This window comes from Rhamphochromis longiceps, linkage group LG13 (assembly GCF_057381845.1).
Source record: "Rhamphochromis longiceps isolate RC_006_pf linkage group LG13, R_longiceps_female_GT1.1, whole genome shotgun sequence".
In the NCBI taxonomy this organism is placed as follows: Eukaryota; Metazoa; Chordata; class Actinopteri; order Cichliformes; family Cichlidae; genus Rhamphochromis; species Rhamphochromis longiceps.
Genome location: NC_140569.1, coordinates 3,081,163 through 3,101,022, shown reverse-complemented (window position 1 = coordinate 3,101,022; position 19,860 = coordinate 3,081,163). Strand labels below are relative to the sequence as shown.

At 43.3% G+C, this 19,860-nt stretch overlaps 1 protein-coding gene across 2 annotated transcripts; it reads right to left on the bottom strand.

The window, feature by feature from the left end:
- Positions 1-9,030: 9,030 nt before the first annotated feature.
- Positions 9,031-18,500, bottom strand: znf365 (zinc finger protein 365). Of its 2 annotated transcripts, none has more exons than XM_085427763.1 (6): positions 18,336-18,500; positions 16,852-17,513; positions 16,460-16,769; positions 15,819-15,990; positions 15,548-15,594; positions 9,031-14,336 (listed from the first exon to the last, which is right to left on the bottom strand). In XM_085427763.1, exons 2-6 carry the CDS (start codon positions 17,501-17,503, stop codon positions 14,111-14,113), a joined length of 1,407 nt encoding a protein of 468 aa, XP_085283889.1. In that variant the 5' UTR covers positions 17,504-17,513; positions 18,336-18,500; the 3' UTR covers positions 9,031-14,110. The 2 variants fall into 2 exon arrangements, with proteins under 2 accessions (XP_085283889.1, XP_085283888.1); XM_085427762.1 differs by having other exon boundaries at positions 15,548-15,597; positions 18,336-18,499.
- Between the last annotated feature and the right edge of the window lie 1,360 nt (positions 18,501-19,860).

The following is a 19,860-nucleotide window of genomic DNA, read 5'->3' as shown; positions in this document are numbered from 1 at the left end:
AATGCAGGAGGACATGCAGAGGGTTGGTGTGACAGAGGAGGATGCTGAGGTAGAGGGAACTGGAAGCAGACGGTCTAATGTGGAGACAGCGAAACGGAGCAGTCGAAAGAATAATTATCGGAAAGTCAAAGAAGAGAGAAACATGAAAATAAAATTATTTATTTTAGTCTCGAGAGTCCTGGATTCATAACTGCAAAACGTCATTTTCCACACAGCGGTTGATGACAGCTTCAGACGCTAAGACACAATAAAATCCCAACTCAGAAGAAGTGAAGACGATTCAGGAGAATCCCCCAACCCCTCTAAACAAATAAACAAAAACAAACAAACACGACTCATGACAAAAACATGCTTCGTGTTTTTGTTTCCTGCCTCTTTGTGGTCATTTTTTAAACTTATTAAATTGTTTGTTTGGTTTTTCCATGGAAGTTATTATTGTCCCTTTTATTGTTCGAATCAGTTTTTATTTGTTTGTGTTTTTTTAGTTTCTGTGTCTTTATTTTGCATCTATCCCTGACACTGAAACTCACAACGAAAAGCACTTTGAAGGGACTGTTGTGAATCCATGCTGCATAAATAAAACTGAAGATCAAAGTTATTTGTGCTTTTAGTATCTGTGTGTGTGTGTGTGCGTGCGCGTGTGTGTGCGTGTGTGTGTGTGCATGTGCGCGCGCGTGTGTGTGTGTGTGTGCGTGCGCGTGTGTGTGCGTGTGTGCGCGCGCGCGCGCGCGTGTGCATGTGCGCGTGTGTGTGTGAGTGTGTGTGTGAGTGTGTGTGTGTGTGTGCGTGTGCGCGTGTGCGTGTGTGCGAGTGTGTGTGCGCGCGTGTGTGTGTGAGTGTTGGTAATTTCACAGGTGGATATCTTATGAAAATGTTTTCTAAGACAAATTTCACATTAAAAAAAAATCCAATATGTTTCCATTTTTTTTCTCTGCAGCTTCCTTCTCTCACCCCAACCAATCGCAGCACATGGCCCCGCCCCTCCCTGAGCCTGGTTCTGCTGGAGGTTTCTTCCTGTTAAAAGGGAGTTTTTCCTTCCCACTGTCACCAAAGTGCTGCTCATAGGGGGTCATATGATTGTTGGGTTTTTCTCTGCATGTATTACTGTAGGGTCTACCTTACACTTGGTGCTGTCAATGTTAATCTCGTTAAAATGACGTTAACGCCATTACCGCATTAACGCGGTAAATCTCCGTTAGCAAGGTAACGCTGATCGCCAACATTAACGCTGACAGCGCTACTTACAACATAAAGCACCTTGAGGCGAGTGTTGTGATGATTTGGAGCTGTATGAACAAAACTGAATTCAGCTGATGTGTCTCTGACATTTACAAAGTTTTTGTGCTTCGACGTCACTTCATGAACACGTCAGTCAGTTTACTGCATGTTTGTAATTAGCATAACTGACCAATAGATGTGTATTGACTGTAATTTACTGTATTTTTAGTTACATTCAGCTCAGCTGTGCAGTCGTTATACTTTTTATTATTTGTATTATTATAGTGATAATTAGCGTGATGCTAGCTCGCACACAGAGCAGCTCTACAGTTCCCTTCATGCTTTTCCGAGGTAACACGGAGCTCCTTGAAATTGGAATTTGAGCTTTGCGTAACAATTTCTCTTTTTAACTTTTGCCAGCATTGGCAGCAGAGCTCTGTGTGACATTTCCAAGACTAACTGGCTGAGGGAGCTGTCGTCCCGGGGGTATCGTATAAATGTCGCTCTCGGGATGACAACTACTTTGCCCTTTCAGGATGTGTGCTGCGCTCTGATCGGGAATCTGCATTTCTAAAGGAGCCCAAACGAAGCTAAGTTTAGGTTTGCGTGCCGTTGTTCCTCAGACACTTCAGCTTGAGTGGATCCAAATGTGTTTTCTGACAGACTTTGGTCCACAGGGTATAGACAGGAAGCTGGATCTGAAGGCAAAAGAATCCCACAGAGAACCTTCACATGCACATGACTCTGGGATTCACTCTGTAAGTAAATGATGGTGGTATTTAGCCCAGAAACAAACTATCTTGATGGACCTTTCTATTTTGGGGGTGATATATGTAATAATATTAACATTACTGTCCTTTTAGGTTCATATCAGTTTTTCATGACTTCTCCTTAGACTCTCGGGATCTGGACCTGATGAAGTTTCATGTTATTTCTGTCTGGAGGATTCGCATGGACTCGTTTCTGCCTTATTTTGTGCTTCGGCCCATTTTTGGATGGTCATTGTCTTTATGGTGGGTCAGCTTATGTTGTTAAAACGTTCCTGCAGAGGATATACACACACAAAATCATTTTTCTTTTAACGGTGTCGACTATGTAGCGAACATCAATGATGTTTGTCCACTTCACAACCATTAGCTACAATTGCAAGTGCTAAAAAAAGCTACACTCAGAGTGTTGGCTCACTCCTTGGCGGCCGCTTGTCAGGGCCTGGGGCCTGGGGCTCGCTCGGGCCCCTTTGGAGGTGGGGTGCCCCCGGCCTCTCGGCCTGGGGCTCGGTCACTCAGGCACAGCTGGGGGCCGGCGGAGCTCACGGGCGCGTCACTGCAACTCCCCCTGGCTTCTGCTCCGCGGCTGCTGAATGAGCTCTCATCTGGGACTCTCCTCAGCTCTTACTGGAACAGTGGCGCGGCTGCCCCTCTGTAGGTCTTCCATGGTCTCTTGTGTTCTGGGGGCCTCTGGATGTCTGGAGTTTTGATCTCCTCCATACCCGCTTCACACCCTGGAGGACGGGGCTGTGGCCCCCCCACACTCCCTAGCAGATCATTACATGGAGAAACCTTTGGAATGCAAGCATGCTGATCCACACAGGTATGCACACATGGGTATTCACAGACGCGGACTAAAGCTTTCTTGGCTGCTGCCTCAAAGCACACTGTGCGCTGTCTATCTTGCGTGCTGCACAATATCGTTTATTATTTAGTAAATATTGATATCTATGACTAGCTAGTTTATTGTGATGGTGCTTTGTTTTCTCTATTATTATGTTGCTCTTTGTTGTTTGCTGTCTCCTCTGTTTGTTTTTTTTGTTTGTTTTTTTTTTTTTCTCCATACAGGTGACCCAGGAGTTCTTTTTTTTTCTTCTCTCTCTTCCCCCCCCTTCTCACCGTCTCTTCTCCCCTTTGGTTTTCTTTCTTTCTCTCCCCCTCTTTCTCTCATTCATTCCCCCTGTCCTATTTATTAAAAAAAAAAAAAAAAAAAAAATGACAAAGGATGAACTGAAGCTCTGCCATCACGTAATGTCGCATACTGCTGTTTCTGATGTCATTTAAGAAAAAAAAAGAAAAAAAAAAAAAAGAGTGTTGGCTGGAAACCTGGCACCAAATGTTGGTGAAAAGGAGACCTTTCACATGCTCGAACGTGTTCTGAGCAGCCACCTACCCCACATGGTAATAAAATGTAATTTTTGAAGTTTTATCTGGCGATTTCTCAGAAAACAGATCAAAGATCTGAGGCACCAAAGCCTGTTTCTGTTCCTCTACATCACACATGTTAACCTGATGCAGTTTATTCAGACTAATAGATCATAGATCATCGTGCTGAAGCTCAGACTTAGTGAGATTCCTGAATCTGTTTTTTAAGCACTGAAAAACATCAAGAGCACCTCGCGTGAAAGACCACATGGTCTGGAACGATGCTCAGGTTGGTGCTGCACGTTAGAAAACATCCACATGGATGGCAGGACCCAAGGTTTCCCAGCAGGACATGGCCCAAAGTATCACACTACTTCTGGGGTCCAGTTTGGATGCTAAGGGGCTCATTGGTGGTGCAGTTCAAACACCATGAACTGTAATGATCTGTGTATACTGACACCTTTCCGTCAGAATCAGCGTTACCTGCACCAAGTATGAACACACAAAGCTACAACACTTAATAGTACTGTTTATTTCTTTTGAAATAATAAAAATAAGGTCTAGTATTCATCACTTTTCTTTTAAAATGCTCCAAAGATCTGAAAAAGTATAACATTACCTCCTTTTAAATAGCTTAAAAGAACTTATTTAAAACACTCAATCAAAAAACACAAAGCTTTCGTTTACAGGTAGTATTAAAGTACTGAGACGTATAATTCAGACTGATTCCTAAATGCTGGGAAGTGACACCGTCGGTCAGAGGCTGCATTATGAATGCTGCCTCTGAAGTCAGCCTCACGCATGTCTCCTTTGTATCAGAGCAACAACAACAACTGTGCTGTGTGTCTGTGCTCCCAGAAACCTGTTATCTGCAGCCCACACGGCCCAGGCGCCACGGTTACAATCTGTAGATGCGTCCGGCGATACGCCGACCGGCCGCTTCACACAGCGTCCTTTTTCTCTACGTCAAAGCCACGATTTCACGGCGGAGCGCAGAGGACTGAGAGGGCCGTGCGAGCCTCCGCGGTGACGTCAAAGTGCCGTGTTATTGTGTTTACTCTCTCCATGAAAGATCAACACCAGCCTGCAGTATTTACTGACAGGCTGGAGCGCAGTTAGGAACCATAACATAACAAGACATTTAACATTCTGCCGTGGCCTCAGGATCGACAGCCGGATGGTTTTTCCCAACACGCAGATGGTGCTGATGTAGGTCAAAAACCAGGAGAAGAAGCAGAAATAGAAACAAATGCTTCATGTGAAGAATTTCTGTTCAGATGGGAGGAAAACAGACATGTGGTGGACACGATGATCCAAGTATTTACTATTTATTAAGCAAAGTGACAGAATAGTGACTCTGTCAATATACATCTTTATTCAACTTTGAAGTGGCTGCTTAATCAAATTGTGAGCTCTGCACTGATTTATGTCAAACTGTCTTCACACCATCAGATGCTGTCAGGGGGCTGCGAATTCTGAATTCTCTCTGCTTATTAAACATTAAGAAAATGTTACATTTTTGTTATTATTACTTTGTTTTAGTTGAGTTTTGGTCTAGTTTATGTTTTTTCTGTCTCCTGAGTCGTTTCCTGTCCTCTGTGCAGTCTTACATGTTGTCTTGTCCACATTCTTTTAAGTTTCCTGTTTTACTTTGAAGGGTCTGCTGTTCCATGTTCAGTGTTCCCTGCTGTTCAGGTTCATTTGTGTCAGCTGTGTTTCTTCAGGTGTTCTCACTTCCCTCATTGCCCTCCTGTGTATCGTCTTCTGTCTTCCTCTGTTCAGCATCGTGTTCTTCAATTCGCAGGATTATTTTCAAGCTTCGGTTCAGGTTCATGTCATCGTTTGCTTATCCGAGTTCTTGTTATAGTTCACCTTTGCTTTTTGTGTTTCTCATGAGCCTGAATAAATGGCTCGCTTTTTAACTTTCGTCCTGTCCTTTGTGTGTCTGATTTTGGGTCCACACCTTAAACACACCGGCCATCCTGGCCATAACAGATGGTTTACTTCAGCAGCTGTTGGATCATATATGGTTTATAAAACGTGGACATAAACACTTTCTCCAGTTCTTTGAGTCTCACCGTTAGTGTTTTGTCCTCTCCAGTTCTGTGTTTTCTGATTTTTAAGTGATTATATTTGCTGTATCAAATCTAACACTAGTTCTTTACTAATTTGGGGTCGCTGATGTCATAAATAACACCCGTTGCAGATGTGACACAAGTAAACACGATCGCGAAGCTTTCATCTGCGAATGCTTCAGTTATTTTGGTTTGAAACCAGAAAACCAAGACGACCTATGACACCTGATTCAGTGTGTTGGGCGTGTGTGGATAACTTGATGGTCATGTTTTGCCTCCAGATGCACATTATTCTGGTGATGAAGACTTTGAAGATCCATCCCCTTGGAGCTCATCAGTTACTCACTTAGCCAGAGTTAAATGACTGAGTATGAGATCTGCCAGAGGAAGCAGCTGTCGGCTCAGTGAGAGTAACCTCCTGCCTCCAGGAGCCAAATTAGCTTTTTACAGGCATCACAAGACCGATCTTAATCCAGTGTTTGAAATGCACGATGACCTTGTGTGTGTTGTTGTTGTTGAAGGTCTTTGGGGTGCGCTGGGCTGTGAGAGTGATGCAGATGAGTGGAAACTGTTCGCTGACAGCTCAGAAGCCTAAAATATGTCCTGCTGCAGTGACTATGAAACTATGCAAACTATAACAATACACAATACACGCTGATGGACCGTTTACACGACTGAATACATTTACTGGCATTTTTAAACTCAGCGTAATTGAATTTGGACATGTCGGATATTCTATTAGGGAACTTAATTTTTTTAAATGCAGAGTGATGAATTAGTTATAACACTGATGCTCCAATGAGTGCATCAGGAACAACTCTGGGTTTGGTATACTGCCTAAGGAAACTTAGACCAAAGCAGCCAGGAATTGAACCTGCAACCTTCCAATTAGATGATTTGCTCAGCCTCCCCTAATTGGACTATTAATCAGGCAAAGAAAATCCTTAAATCTCAAACTAGAGCACAGGTTTCTGTTAATGCAGTAAAGCACACGGAAAACCGAAGTACTGGATTAAAAGTCTCCAAAAGTACAGACCAGAGGTCCAGTTACTGTAGCTGGGGGACTGGCTCGCTTTTTGGAGCCTCATGTGGACACTAGAGGAACTACAGTTTATGAAGCTTCATGTTTCGGGCCCACGCATCGATGCTTTTACTCACGGCACACCGATCACGTTTACTGTTGTTCACAGTCCACCCTCACGTGAAGCCAGCATCTTCACTACGATTCCGTCTGTTTTCAGAGTTTTGGACGGACGTGAGAAACAGGACAGCGTTTTAGCCTCACAGAGTATTTCTGTGCTCTGCCTCCGGCTTCTTTGGACATCTTGGACTTGAGAAACAATCATCAGAAAGATGAAAAAAGAAACAGAGCTGTCATCTTAATCATGTTCATATGTCCTCACAGACAGAGAGGCGGGCAGACGAGCCCCCCAGAGTCCAGGGGGGTTGGAATGAGCTGTGGCTAACCGCTGGTTTCTTCCATCCCGACCACTGTGCAAGTTCCCACCATGCCCTGTTCACACACATCACACGATCACAGGAACAACAAAAATATGTCTGAATATAAAAAGTTACAATTTATCACTTCATACCTGCAGAAATTCCTAAACAGATTTTTCTTCTACCGTTTCATCTTTTTTAAAAGGATTTCTTTCAAGTTAAAAACATTTCCTGGAGTCGTCATGTCAGCACCATCATATGGAAGAAGCTCCCTCTAACAGATCTTCATTTACACTGATCTATAAATCTGACAAGACACTGACAAACTGAAATGTCTAAACCACGGATGAGGCTCATTCAGCCCAATTTGACCTTAAACTCCACTTTTCTGTCTCAGATATCGTGATAGAAGAAAAAAAAGTGAAATCCCAACAATACATCTCAGTTCTTCGATATGATAAAGAAATACTGTTGCAGTAAATGGATGAAATCTGTCAGCCTGATGTTTCTGGATTAAATGTTAAAAAATAAATGTGCAAAATTCCTGAAAAATGGTTCAAATTCCCAGATTCTCCTTAAATAATAAAGCAAAGGAAAAAGTCTTTTCTATGAAAAATATTACTTTTTTTCAGAGAGTAAAAAAGAAGGAACTTTTTACAATCATTTAAATTTTTATCCATTACCTAAAAACTTTAATGAAAATATTGAAAGTATTTTACTACCACTTATTTTAAAATCTGTGCCCTCCCTTCCAGAGCCACGCAGTGGGCCGGGCTGGACTCTTAGCGGTCCAATTCTGGCCCTCGGGCCATAGGTTCAGAACCCCTGGGCTTGTTTTTAATGAAGGAATCTTGACTTATTCCGAACAAAACACCGTAAAGACATTAAACCTGTTTACAGACTTTACGCCACTCTCTCGTTTCATTTCTGTGATTCTGCTGCACGTATGAGTCGCCTGTTTCTAAGCAGTTTGTAATGATTTATGGTGTTTACAGGACATAACCTGTAACGCAACGATGAGCGGGCGTGACAGAGGTTTAGAAACGTCTCCCGTCATCTACTGCGAGGATAACAGCCTGAACATTCACAGAAGGCATTCTGGGAAATGCAAGAATAGCAACCAAAGAAGTAGCGAAGGTGCCACACCTGTATTTATGTGAGAAGAGTGACACCAAGTGGCCAGATACGAGTACTACCATAAAACAGTTGGATAACTACAGGTCGGTTACTTTGGTTAACTCGAACAGAGACTTGGGAGAAGTTTTCCAACAGTCAGAAGACTTTCATGTTGGAAACGTTACATTCAAAAACACACAAATCTGCTTGTTTTCATCTTTTCCCAGCGTTTTCAGGCTTGCTTGAAATTTATTCTGAATGTGTGCATCTGGATGTTGGGGATCTGTAGGCCATGCTAGCTTTGCACTTACCTCTTCTTTTCGCAGGTACACTGTTATTAAGTCACACCTCATAATCTTTGAATGCAGGCGTTCCCAGTCCCATTGCCACAGGTGCACCATGGTCCACAGCTGCAATAAGTCAGCTCAACGAATTTCCTCCCTGATACGCTGTAAGTGGTTCAGTTGCAAAGCTGAAGTACAGCAGCTCAGCCAGTAAGTGTCAGACTAGAGTTACAGAGTGAGGTCACCGATTGCTGAGGTGCGTAAAAGTGACCAACCCTGGCTGACTCAGTAACTCCGCAGCTGCAGAACTCCTCCGGCTTTAACATCAGCACAAAATCTGTGTTTCAGGAGCTTCATGACACGAGTCGTCTTAATATTAATGGGTTAGTTTTGCAATAAACTTTGGACAATTTAATGCTTCCAACATCTCTGCGACATCATGGCCGTGACAAAGCGAGGCTCATACAGGCTTGTTTGGTGAGGAAGAACTTGCACAGTGGGAGGTCATAAACCTGCAGGCGTACCACAAACAGCCAGCGGTTGGTAATGCACCCCTCGCTGCTTTTTTAAAATGTTCTAGAAATGTTGTCTCCTCGTATCGAGGGGTCATTCATCATTATCACTTCTAATGTAGCAATAACTTCATTATGTCATTAATCACTCATTAAACTTGCACAGCATGAACATGAAGCATGAAACTGACCCCCTTTTTAAGACTTCTGTTGAATGATCTTTTATAAAAGAAAAACAGACAAAACAGCAGATCTCGTCTTGGCGTCATATTTGTTCTTTAATCTTCGATGGCTATCACACATACCGACCGACGGGATTCAACATAAAGTGTTCCAGATCTTCACAGTATTGCATTTTTGCACAGTGTTTTTTTTTTTAAGTTTGTTTTTTTACAGAGTACAGAGTTCTTGAGTGAAGGCACAAACCTAGAGATTACTTATGCAAATGAAATCCCTACGGACAAAAGTTGAGAAATCAAGAATATCAAACAGAACGCTGCTGCTAGAAGTTTTACGCAAACAGAAAAGCTAACGTCACCTCTACCACCTTACTGCAAGAAAGGCAGAGAGTCATATTCAAACAAACAATACATCAGGTACAATACTTTTCTTTTCTTGCACACTTGAACCGCCTCTTGCACATCGATCACCCCAAACATTTCAAAACTCTTTCAAACCTGTGCACGAACCCTGCTGATTGTCCGTTATACATCCCTCTTCCCATCGAAAGACATCCAACAGTGCCAAGCGAAGCTCTCTTGGATGGTTTAGTGCAACTCTCCTTCAAATACCATTAAAATAGACCTCGCTCTGCTACAAAAGTACACATGGTAGTACAAGATAACAGTATTTTATAGGATTTTTTTGCTACATATGAAGCATGCTTTCACAGTAACACAATAGCTACATATGTAGTAGTAGTAGTGGTAGTAGTAGTAGGGCTGCTTCATGCATCTTCTTCCATTTTCCAAATACAAAACAGGAAGCAGTTCAGAGTCGAACCCAACGCCCGCACACTTCCAAGAGATCTGCTGTTGTCTGAATAAAAAAACCCAAAACTTAAAGCTGGTACGTCATCCCTGACCGGCAGAGTAAAGTGGCATCCACACAGGAAGAGGAAGTCGCCAGAAACCTCGAGAAACTTCATGAAATTCAGCAACTTGTAGGTGGAGGAACCGCACGTGCACAGAGCCACTGAATGTTTACCAACAGGAGTGAAAAACCACTTATTGACTGTCACATGACCGTACAGCAGCAAATCATGAGCTACAAAGCCGTAATGTCTCCCAAGAATACCGTTATGTTTCATATCCAGAGACCTGCCAGACACCATGCAGCAAGCTTCTACCAGGATATGAACACATTACCAGATGGCAGACAGAGGATGACGTTGAACTGTTCATGATGAAGGTCTCCGATGGCCAGAGACAGATGGCAACTTACGGCAGGAAAAAGATGCTAAAAAAATGAGGCAAACTTCAGCCGAGAGAACATCTGAGAAGATCCGTCCACAGCATGAGGTTAGTCATTAGTGTGGTGCTGGATGGTTTGGATCACTCCCCGATTCTAAGCTTAATGCCCATCAAGAGACGGGGTTTTTATGTCAACAACAGCAGTGCTCAGTGGTCGGTTTATCCAAACCTATCAGCATCAGGTTTCTCCAAGCGGCGAAATTCAAGAATACCGTTTCAGGGACACGAATCCAATTTTTGACCACAGGACATTAATATCAAAGATATACTCTACATTACTACCAAACGTCTCACATCTCAGTTTGATTCCAATGAAAACACAAACATATAATTGGCTTTAAATATATTCTAGTAAATCTGAAATTCAAAAAGGGTGCCTGGAAGCTCAATTCTCGAAGATCTGACAAGGTCAATCGAAAGTCAAATTCACACCGACTAACTGGAAAGAAAGAGAGAATAATAGATAATACAGATTTCATGCTGTAGCGCCTCAGCAGCAGCAGGGTAATATGCTTCCATAATTACATATTTCCAAGACGAATTTGCATGACATAATTTAGGAAATACTGAAATGTTTCCAGAACCTGCACCCTGTTAGACATAAAATGATTTCTATTTGCAAGTCATACAAAAGTCCTGTCAAGTTATAGTACTGTAGGACCACCACCTCCACTTGATGACATGAAACAGCTCTGTATATAAAATATCAACACCATCAACAAAACCTAAACCGACGACAGCAAAGATACAGTTTACACCAAATACTGCCTTTTTTACATTTACATTCTAACATTAGATGAGTGCAGAAATGTAAACGGATCGAGGAATGATTCTGTTAAACAAGCCGTCGTGAGTCGTTAAGAATACTGCAAATGGACTGTACGCATTCACGGCACTGTTAAGTCACTTTGGATGAAAGCGCTGACGTGACGTCATTCGTGTGTGATTGGAGAATCTCCACCCGTTTAGACGTGAAGGAGCGCGAGCTAAAGCCCGAAACGTCGGGACTTGAAGCACGGCGTCGCTTCACTGTGAGCTATAAATTAACTCATACATTCGTTAAGTGTGTGGCGTCCTCCAGACCTGGGCCAAAGCGCTCCTTCATGTACCTGGACAGCTATATTCAAAAAAGCAAGCCTCTCCAAATGCATCTGCACTTGTTGGGGACTATTTTCAATCGTCTCCACTAAAGGGCGTCGGCTACGCCAACAAGCCTTCGGGTCTTTTTTCAGTTCAGATTGTCTGAAATGGGACAAACCGTCCAAAAAGTTGTGCTGTTTTAGTTTTTCTAAGTCCGCCACACCACTGATGAAATCCTGCTTTGGCAGCAGGTCGGTAAGTTTCTCACCGATGGATAGCATGACAGCTCCTTAGAAGTGAAGTTAAAACATCTTAGCAATGGGCGTCATCGTCTAGGACATGTGACATCATCTACAGACGTCGCAGTAATGACTCAGGACACGATATTGAGGTCCCACATTTTGCCCTGCCCTCGGTGTTATGATAAGAGACAGGCAACCGAGCAGCTACAGATCATTTTACTCCAACAAGTGTCCACACCCAGAGTCCAGAGGGGTGGAGTCGAGATGGTGGCGGCACCACATCAAACCCACCGCTAAAATATCATCGCCCATTTCTGCAACATTTCGTCCTTATTTGAGTAGTGTAGAAGGAAGCGGTTTCCTCCATGTTTACTTATCACCTGTTGTCATCTTTCCTCTCTATGCATCAAAAGCAGATCGATCTTCGAAGGAAACTCCTCTCAGCTACATGCTGAACAGATTTGACCCGGGTCTGGCATCATCGAACTTGTGCCTGTGCTTTAAAAACCAAATCAGTGCTGACAAGGAGGCGTTACTGAAAATCAACTTCACTCAGAGCGTGTCCGAGGCTGGTGCCAAAAACCGCAGAAAGAAAGACGTTGTATGCTCAATAAAGGACAGTTCAAGCACAACCCAGTCGTGTGTGTGGGTCCTGTGTTACAGGACCATCCTAATTGCTCAAACCACCTCAGCCGATTCCTCTTCGTACAAACTAAACTGGTGGTCATCAACAGCTTACTGCAATCAACCACATCACCCTCAGTCTTATTATCACTTTACTCGGGAATGGGATTCTCAGATATACATTTTCCCAGATACGTTCACTGAAGAATCACCTCATTATGCTGGTGAAGAGGGCTGTGTGCCTCTGTGATCCTGGGAACATCACTGTTTGAGAAAAAAACCCTGCTAGAGTTTTCCAAGGCGAACAGGTCCCGGGTGTGTTTGGTTTTCTTTTCTGAGTAACCTCAATAAAAACTGACAACTAGAAGTGATAAACGTTGCCCAGAAGCTATCAAAGCCAAACCAGGGGTAATGGTGATGGGTGGAGCCCGAAAGAGCTGGAGTTGGGTATCACCTGAAATAGCCACGACTACAATGGCACTGAATTTGGTTCCATCAAGCAAAGAAAAAGGACTGTGGCTATGCAAACCCTTTACATACCAGGATCCTCCCTTGGAGAGGAATAGCCCAGACTATGAGCGGAAAAGGATTTAAACCAGACCTTTGAAGCAGCCTTGAAACATGGAACCAGTTGGGCACAGCCCAAAACAGTCAATGCTAGAAAGGATAGACAGTAGAGTTGGGTGCACCATGCAAAGGCAAGGACCCAGGATTTCTCTTGGAATAGTAAGAATTTAGCTCCTTGTACCTCCTCCTTCAGCAGAAAGCCAAAGTTTCACTCGTGATGGGCTGTTAAGATGTGATTGAACAATAACAGACTAAACAAATCTTAAACTATCGAGATGGTCCCGGGTGATGATTTGGCTTAGAAAGCACAGGCAAAGACACGATAACTTGACTGATCAGGAGTTTTCGAGCGAACCAGGCCAGGATGTGAAGGTCTGACCAGAGGAGAGGACGTGTCATCAGGCGTCAAATTCAAATTCTGTGATCAGACGGGCATTAAATCATAAATCAACAGACGAATAGAAAGCACACCTTTGTACCTGAAGATAAAATGAACTATTATACTTAACAGACAGAATTCAGTTCTATGTTTCAATATCGAAGGTTTACCCAGTCATACATCCAAAGGAAAAAGAACCAAGTGTAACAGTTTACACTTCCACTCCAGTTTAATAATCTATGGAAAAGTACCAAAATTACAGCAATCAATTAAAAGTGGAATGTGTCTGATGCAAAGAGCTCATGGAGTCATATTTGTTATTGCTTTATGTTGTAAACCCTGTTCGGAGGAAGCAGCCATGATAATCTGTTATCATCTTCAGAATTATTTTATCCAATAGATTTTATGTAAAAGCTGGATGCACTGGGTCAAAAACCAAGTAAGCAGAACCTTTAATGGTGACATAGCCTTCTTCTTGTCATCAGACTCCGCCCCCTGCTGGCCATTAGAAAGAATGCAGGTTTAAGGCACTTCCACACTGGCACCACTTCTCAGACCTGGAAGCTACGTCCATCTTTTATATATAGTTTTCCCTCCATTATTATTAGAGACCACGGGTCATTTATGGAGTTTTCAGGAGGAGAAGCACTAAAGTATAAATAATTAAATATTTTTAAATAATCTGCCAGATACAAAAAATCCTTTTTAAAATCATTTTAGAAAATTTGGTCTAAATTTGCAATGACAAAAATATTCATGTCAAATTTATTACTGTTTAGTATTTGAATACTTAACTTTTGGACTCCTGGGAGTCAGACTAACAAATCCAGCTTTAAGATGAGAAGTGGTGTAAAAGAAGTCTGATGTTGATGGGAGCTACTTTTCCATAGGTTAACGTACTGGAATGAAGTCACCGTGTGATAAAGTCTTGCCCCCTGACACCCCTCCCTCTGGTCTTTCTCTGCTGGTCTAGTCCTCGTACCCAGCGGACCGGCGCCGCTGATGGTTCCAGATGTCGTCTCTGTGTTCAGGCCGGCAGAACAGCCGGGATGACTGAGCTAGGCGCTCCCGGTGTTCCCGCTCCCGATCTCGGTCTCCGCCTGGTTTGGAGAACGGAGGACGTCCGCCGAACTGGGACGAGGACTGAGTTCTGCTGTCAGCGAGACCAGACGAGGACAGCTGACCTCCTGCTGACCTGGAGACGAAACTCAGACATGAACGAACAAACAAACAAGAGAAGGAAGCTGTCATTTTAACTTCATATGATGGAAACACTCACGCCTCAATTACATTTTACACAGTAGGAGCGGGTAGCCAGTCACACTGATGATAAACCAGAACTGTCCCTGGTTGGTGTCCAGCCTGGAGACCATCAGCACCTCAAATGCTGCCTTTTCACCTGCATCACCGATGATCTCTTTAAGCTCAACAAATCCTTATGAGTTTGACACGAAACAAGAAAGAAAAATGCACCAAACATCCTTTTATGTTCAGCAACTTTACATCGAAGACACAAGAGTAACCCGATCAGGTAAGACATGAAAACTTTCAAAAATGACAAACTTCCATCTAACTGCAAAAACAGACAGAACCTGCTGTGCAACATTAGTCGGTTTTTACGGACACGCTGGACCGAACAGCTGGTCTCACACGACGAACAAAGTTCAACAAGAACCTTTGAAGATAAACAGCATCTGACCTGAGCGCACACAGAGAGAGTGTGGTAATCCCTCTGCAGTCACTGAGCGAAAGCACAAAGCATCCCATGTCGAGCCATGAATTAAACATGAGAACACCACAGAGAAACCCGACAGATGACACGAGAAAGCTCCTGGATGATTTTGACTTTGATTTAGACCAACAGCAGCAGATTACCTGCTCTGTCAGAGGCCAGTTCCTGCTGAGCAACAAACCTTTTTACACCTACACCCCATCGGTTATTGACGACTTTCCTCCCTCTCAGCTCAAATTCAAATGATTTGCAATAAAAAGCCAAGAGGAAAAGGAAACAGCTGCTGTAATGCTGCACTTTCAGAGGAACAAATATGGATTCAAATCTACTTTATTTATATAGCACAAATTCACAACAACAGTCACCTGAGGGCACTTTATGATGTAATTATACAGAGAAAACCGCAACAATCAGACAAACCTGTATGAGAAAACACTTGGTGACAGTGGGAAGGAAAAACTCTTTTTTAACAGGAAGAAACCTCCAGTAGAACCAGGCTCAGAGAAGGGCGGCCAGAGTTTAATACGATTTTAAATCCTACATTTTTTAGCAGTATTTAATAATATAAGTATAAGGTTCAACCTGTTTGTGTCCAGTTAACACTTTAATATTTCTCCTTGATTTCAGTCTGAAAATTTGCTAATACTGTTTATTCAAAGTAACGATGGACTCACCTGCTCTTAGTTATTCTGTGAGGGCCGTTATCAGTTTTCTGCTGGTGCTGCTGAGGTCATAAAAATCACAAGAATCAGGCCTTCATCAGAGCAATAACCCACCACAGTAAAACATCATAACTGGAAAAGTCAGGATCAATTCAGTCTGTCAGTGTAAAAGTTATTTAAAAGCAGCTGAAAAAACAAACATAAAATGACATAAAGAAACACAAAGACTTACAAAACAACTAGAATAAATAAATGAATGAATAAAAACAACCAAAGACAGTACCTTGTAGTGGTTGCACTGTGGCGGACTACCGTTGACCTGGTAATACTCCACCAGCCTCTCGGCCAGAGCGATACGTCTCAGCAGATTCTCGATGAAATGCTGGATTCGAACTTTGCCGCACGTCTCCTGGCGAACCGCCGCCTCCAGAAACTTCTGGATGGTTAACACTTCCCTGCAAAGCAAAAATCACCCAATTCATAACTTAAATATACCATTCACCCCCAGCTATGCAAGAGAGGCAAAAGGGAAATAACGGGCTGCACCTTCAGATCCTGTCCATGAATATCATAAACAGGATCAGAGACAAGGAGCAACCCTGGAGTCCAGCACCATCCACCTGGCACATCCTCCAGACCAGCGGTCCCCAACCTTTTTTGCGCCACGGACCGTTTTATGGTCGACAATATTTTAACGGACCGGCGTTTAAGGTGTCGCGCATAAATACAACAAAATAAAACCAGTACTGGTACCAAAAAAAAGGAAGATTTATTCTTAACAAACAAAAGAATAAATCCCTGAAAACATAAATTTCACCCCCGAACCTCAACTCTCGCGGCCCAGTACCAAACGACTCCGGTCCGTGGCCCGGGGGTTGGGGACCGCTGCTCCAGACCACATCAGTGAGATCCTGCCCGCCTCACCTCTCTCGCCGCTCCAGCTCATTCTCTGAGGCGTTGAGCTGCTCCCTCAACGCGGCAATAACCATCACAGCCACATCCACCTGTCGGCTAAGCGACCTCTCCTTGTCTGCAACTTCCTGCCTCTCCTGGGCCAGATGCTGTGAGTGAGCACGCTCACACAGGAGCTCCGTGTCGGTATGAGCCAGCTCGGTGCTCACCCTGGCCAGCCGGCGCTGCATGGTGCTATCGGCCGCCCTCAGAATGCTGGCCAGCCGCTGCCGCACTGCAGCCGAGGCTGCTGCCGTCTCCAAACCGGAGTAGGAGTTATGCTCTGGTAGGTGCAAACAAGACGAGACGTTACTGCAAAAAACAGATGTATTCTGATACTGCAACACTCTGCTCCAGAAACCCACCAGTCAGATCCAGATCCAGGTCCAGATCTGGGTCCGGTGGAGGGCCAAGTGGGGGGAACAGTATGTGATGGTGGTTGATGTGGTGATGGTCTGACTTTTTTGAGGAAGTTTTCAAATCCTCCTCATTTCTGCTTCCACTTCTCTCTTCACCCTCATCGTCCTCATCCTCCTCGTCTTCTTCCACATCTTCGTCTTCTGTCCCCACATCGATTTCCTCGTCCTCGTCCTCCTCCGCCTGCGTCCCTACCCCAACGCTCTGGGTGCGCCTCCTCGCAGACCCATATGAGTGGAGGTATCCGCTGTCTCTGCTGTCGCTGAGAGAGCGGACATGAGGTGGCCTCCCTGTACTTTGCTGCCCCCTACGCGTCGGGAGGCTCATGTCGTGCCACGGGATAGCTGCCGTCAGCGGGTCGGGGAGCTTCCCGGTAATGCTGAACCCTTCAGTGACCATGTCTGGTGAGCGATACGAGTGGCGGTACTCGAGGTGAGCGCGGAGGGAAGCCAAACTGTGGAAACGCTCTTGCTCGCCACAGCGGGGACAGCGGAAGGGGAGGTCACAGGGAGTGACAGTGTCCACAATCGCGCCGCAGGCCTGGCCGTTCCTCTCTAAAAGGAAGGATCCAGAACCTCGGGAACACAACTTCTGCTGCATCACCTTACACCTGAGAAGTACGGAGGGGATTAGTGCTGAAAGACTGAAGACCCTAATTTACTGACTACAAAAGCTGCATTAGCTCAAACACCCACTCCATAGACTCCCAGGTTAGAATGTCCAACTTTACAGCAGACACAAACTTGGTAACCTTTAGGGTGTCTAGAGATAACCCCTGCCTGACCTCATCTGTCCATCACCACTGCAGACAACAAGGGGCTCAGATCAGACCCCTGATGTAAACCCACCTGTCAGCCCTTCACACACCCCACCTCATACATATCCTGCACCACCTTCACATACTTGACAGTCTATCATATGGTTTCTGTAGATCCACAAAGACACAGTGCAACATCACATCCTCGTTTCAATTCAGTTATTTAATTTATTTAAATGTGCAGTGCATTTCTTTTTTACAATAAAAAGACAAAAAAGATTATTATGGGCGATGAAAGCCTCATTTTACACAGCTTATTTGTTTTGTTTTGGGGGTTTTAAACACATATACATAGTCATGTACACCTGGGCTAATGTTAAGTTTCTGTTACCTTGGAGGATTATTGTGTTTGTAGTTAATATAGACCGAAAATATGTGATTTTAAGTGAGCTCGGACCGGCTGAGCACAAACGGAGAGGACTTCCCCCTCGGTTCCCCCTCGGTTCCCCCTCAGAGTCTGTTTGATCCCGAGTCTGAACAACAGGTACCTGTCGTTATCACAAAGCTGCACCGTTAGCTTTACCTGGCTGCAGCTGCTAGCCTAGCCTAGCCAAGCGGGTTAGCAGAGACCGAAACAATCGCTGAATCACGGCGGAAGGATTTAAACTCTCTTACCGCGCGCAGCTTTAACGGCTGCCTTCAGATGACACTCCCAGATGACCCGTTACTGTCTGAAGGAGTCCGCTCGCAGCCCGACGCAAACAGCAGCCTGCATGATGTCATTCATTCAGGACACATAGGACCAGACAGCAAGCTAGCAGCGCCGCTGACCAGCCACATCCGGGAAAACGTTTCAAAATAAGATCAAATGCGTCACTTCCGTCCAGGGTGCGGGCGAAACTGTTGGTTTTGTTCATTTATTCATATTCAAGGTTTTTATTCTTTCTTTCTTTTTCCGTTTTAAACGTATTTATTAGAAGTTTTCCTCTTTTTTTTTTTTACTTTTACTGCTGTCATATGACTGCTCAGGAAAAACCTGAAAGCTGGGATGGCGATGCATCACCACCAACAATGAGACTGACATGCACTGTGAAAACTAGTGCAGTAATCGGTGCATGAACAACTGCGGAACTTTTTCCAGCAAGTTGTAAGACTGTTGAACTCTGGCACTGCTCTGGAGCCTCTGAAATGTTCACTCTCTGCCTGAACATTTTCTTGTTTATAATAATAATAATAATAAAAGATTTTCTTATGTATACTAAATAAGACTGTAAATGTGTTTTCTGTTCTGTTGCTTTTGTGTCTTCACTCTTTTTGGTTTTCAGGTCTCGCTGGACTTGGGTGCAAATGTTCGTTTCATGTGAATACATGTGTAAGAATGACCAAAAAGAAAAAGCATTGAATCTGTCTTATTTAAAATGTTACTTATTTTTACTTTTTGTTATGTTTTATTTGTACCATTTCGAGCAATCTTTTATTTTTACAAAAATAGCTTTTTATTATTTTATAACATTTTATATGAAGCTATTTTATTAGCTTCGTTTTGGCTACTGTAACACAATATCTTAACTTCTGGGGATAGATATCATTTTTATTTCTTTTTAGATACTTTGTTTATCTCAAAAGTGGAAAATTCCTTTGTAACAGCAGTTACTTTCAACACAACATTAAACAAACAGCTTAAAGGTTCAGTATGTAGAATTTTTCACCACTAGATGTCAGTAGATTGCAGGTTGCAATCAGCTGAATTCTGTTTTCTTACTTCTCCCAATTTAAGTGTATTATTCCAGCTATGGTGGCTGTTATAGGACAAACAGGGTTTTGTCAGCCATAGATAAAAAACATTACCATCAGATTTTATCCCTTACCAGCCACAGCTGGCTGTATATTTCTACTACAGTTTGTTTAAGAAATACTTTTCATACAAATTACATTTGAACATATTTGAATAATATCATCACTTAGCAAAAGATCAGGAAATACAAAAATGAACAGTTTGTTGGATAATTTAATTACACACTGTTCCATGGACATTTATGGATACAGTATGCTTTTAAAAAAAAGACAAAATAGCCAGAAAAAGTACTGACTGTACCTTAAATTAAGATTGAAAAGCTAAACTTTTGAGATTTAAGATTAAAGTCATCCAACTTCCTCAAAACATTCAGATGTCCCCCGAGAGTAAACTTTTAAATTGTTT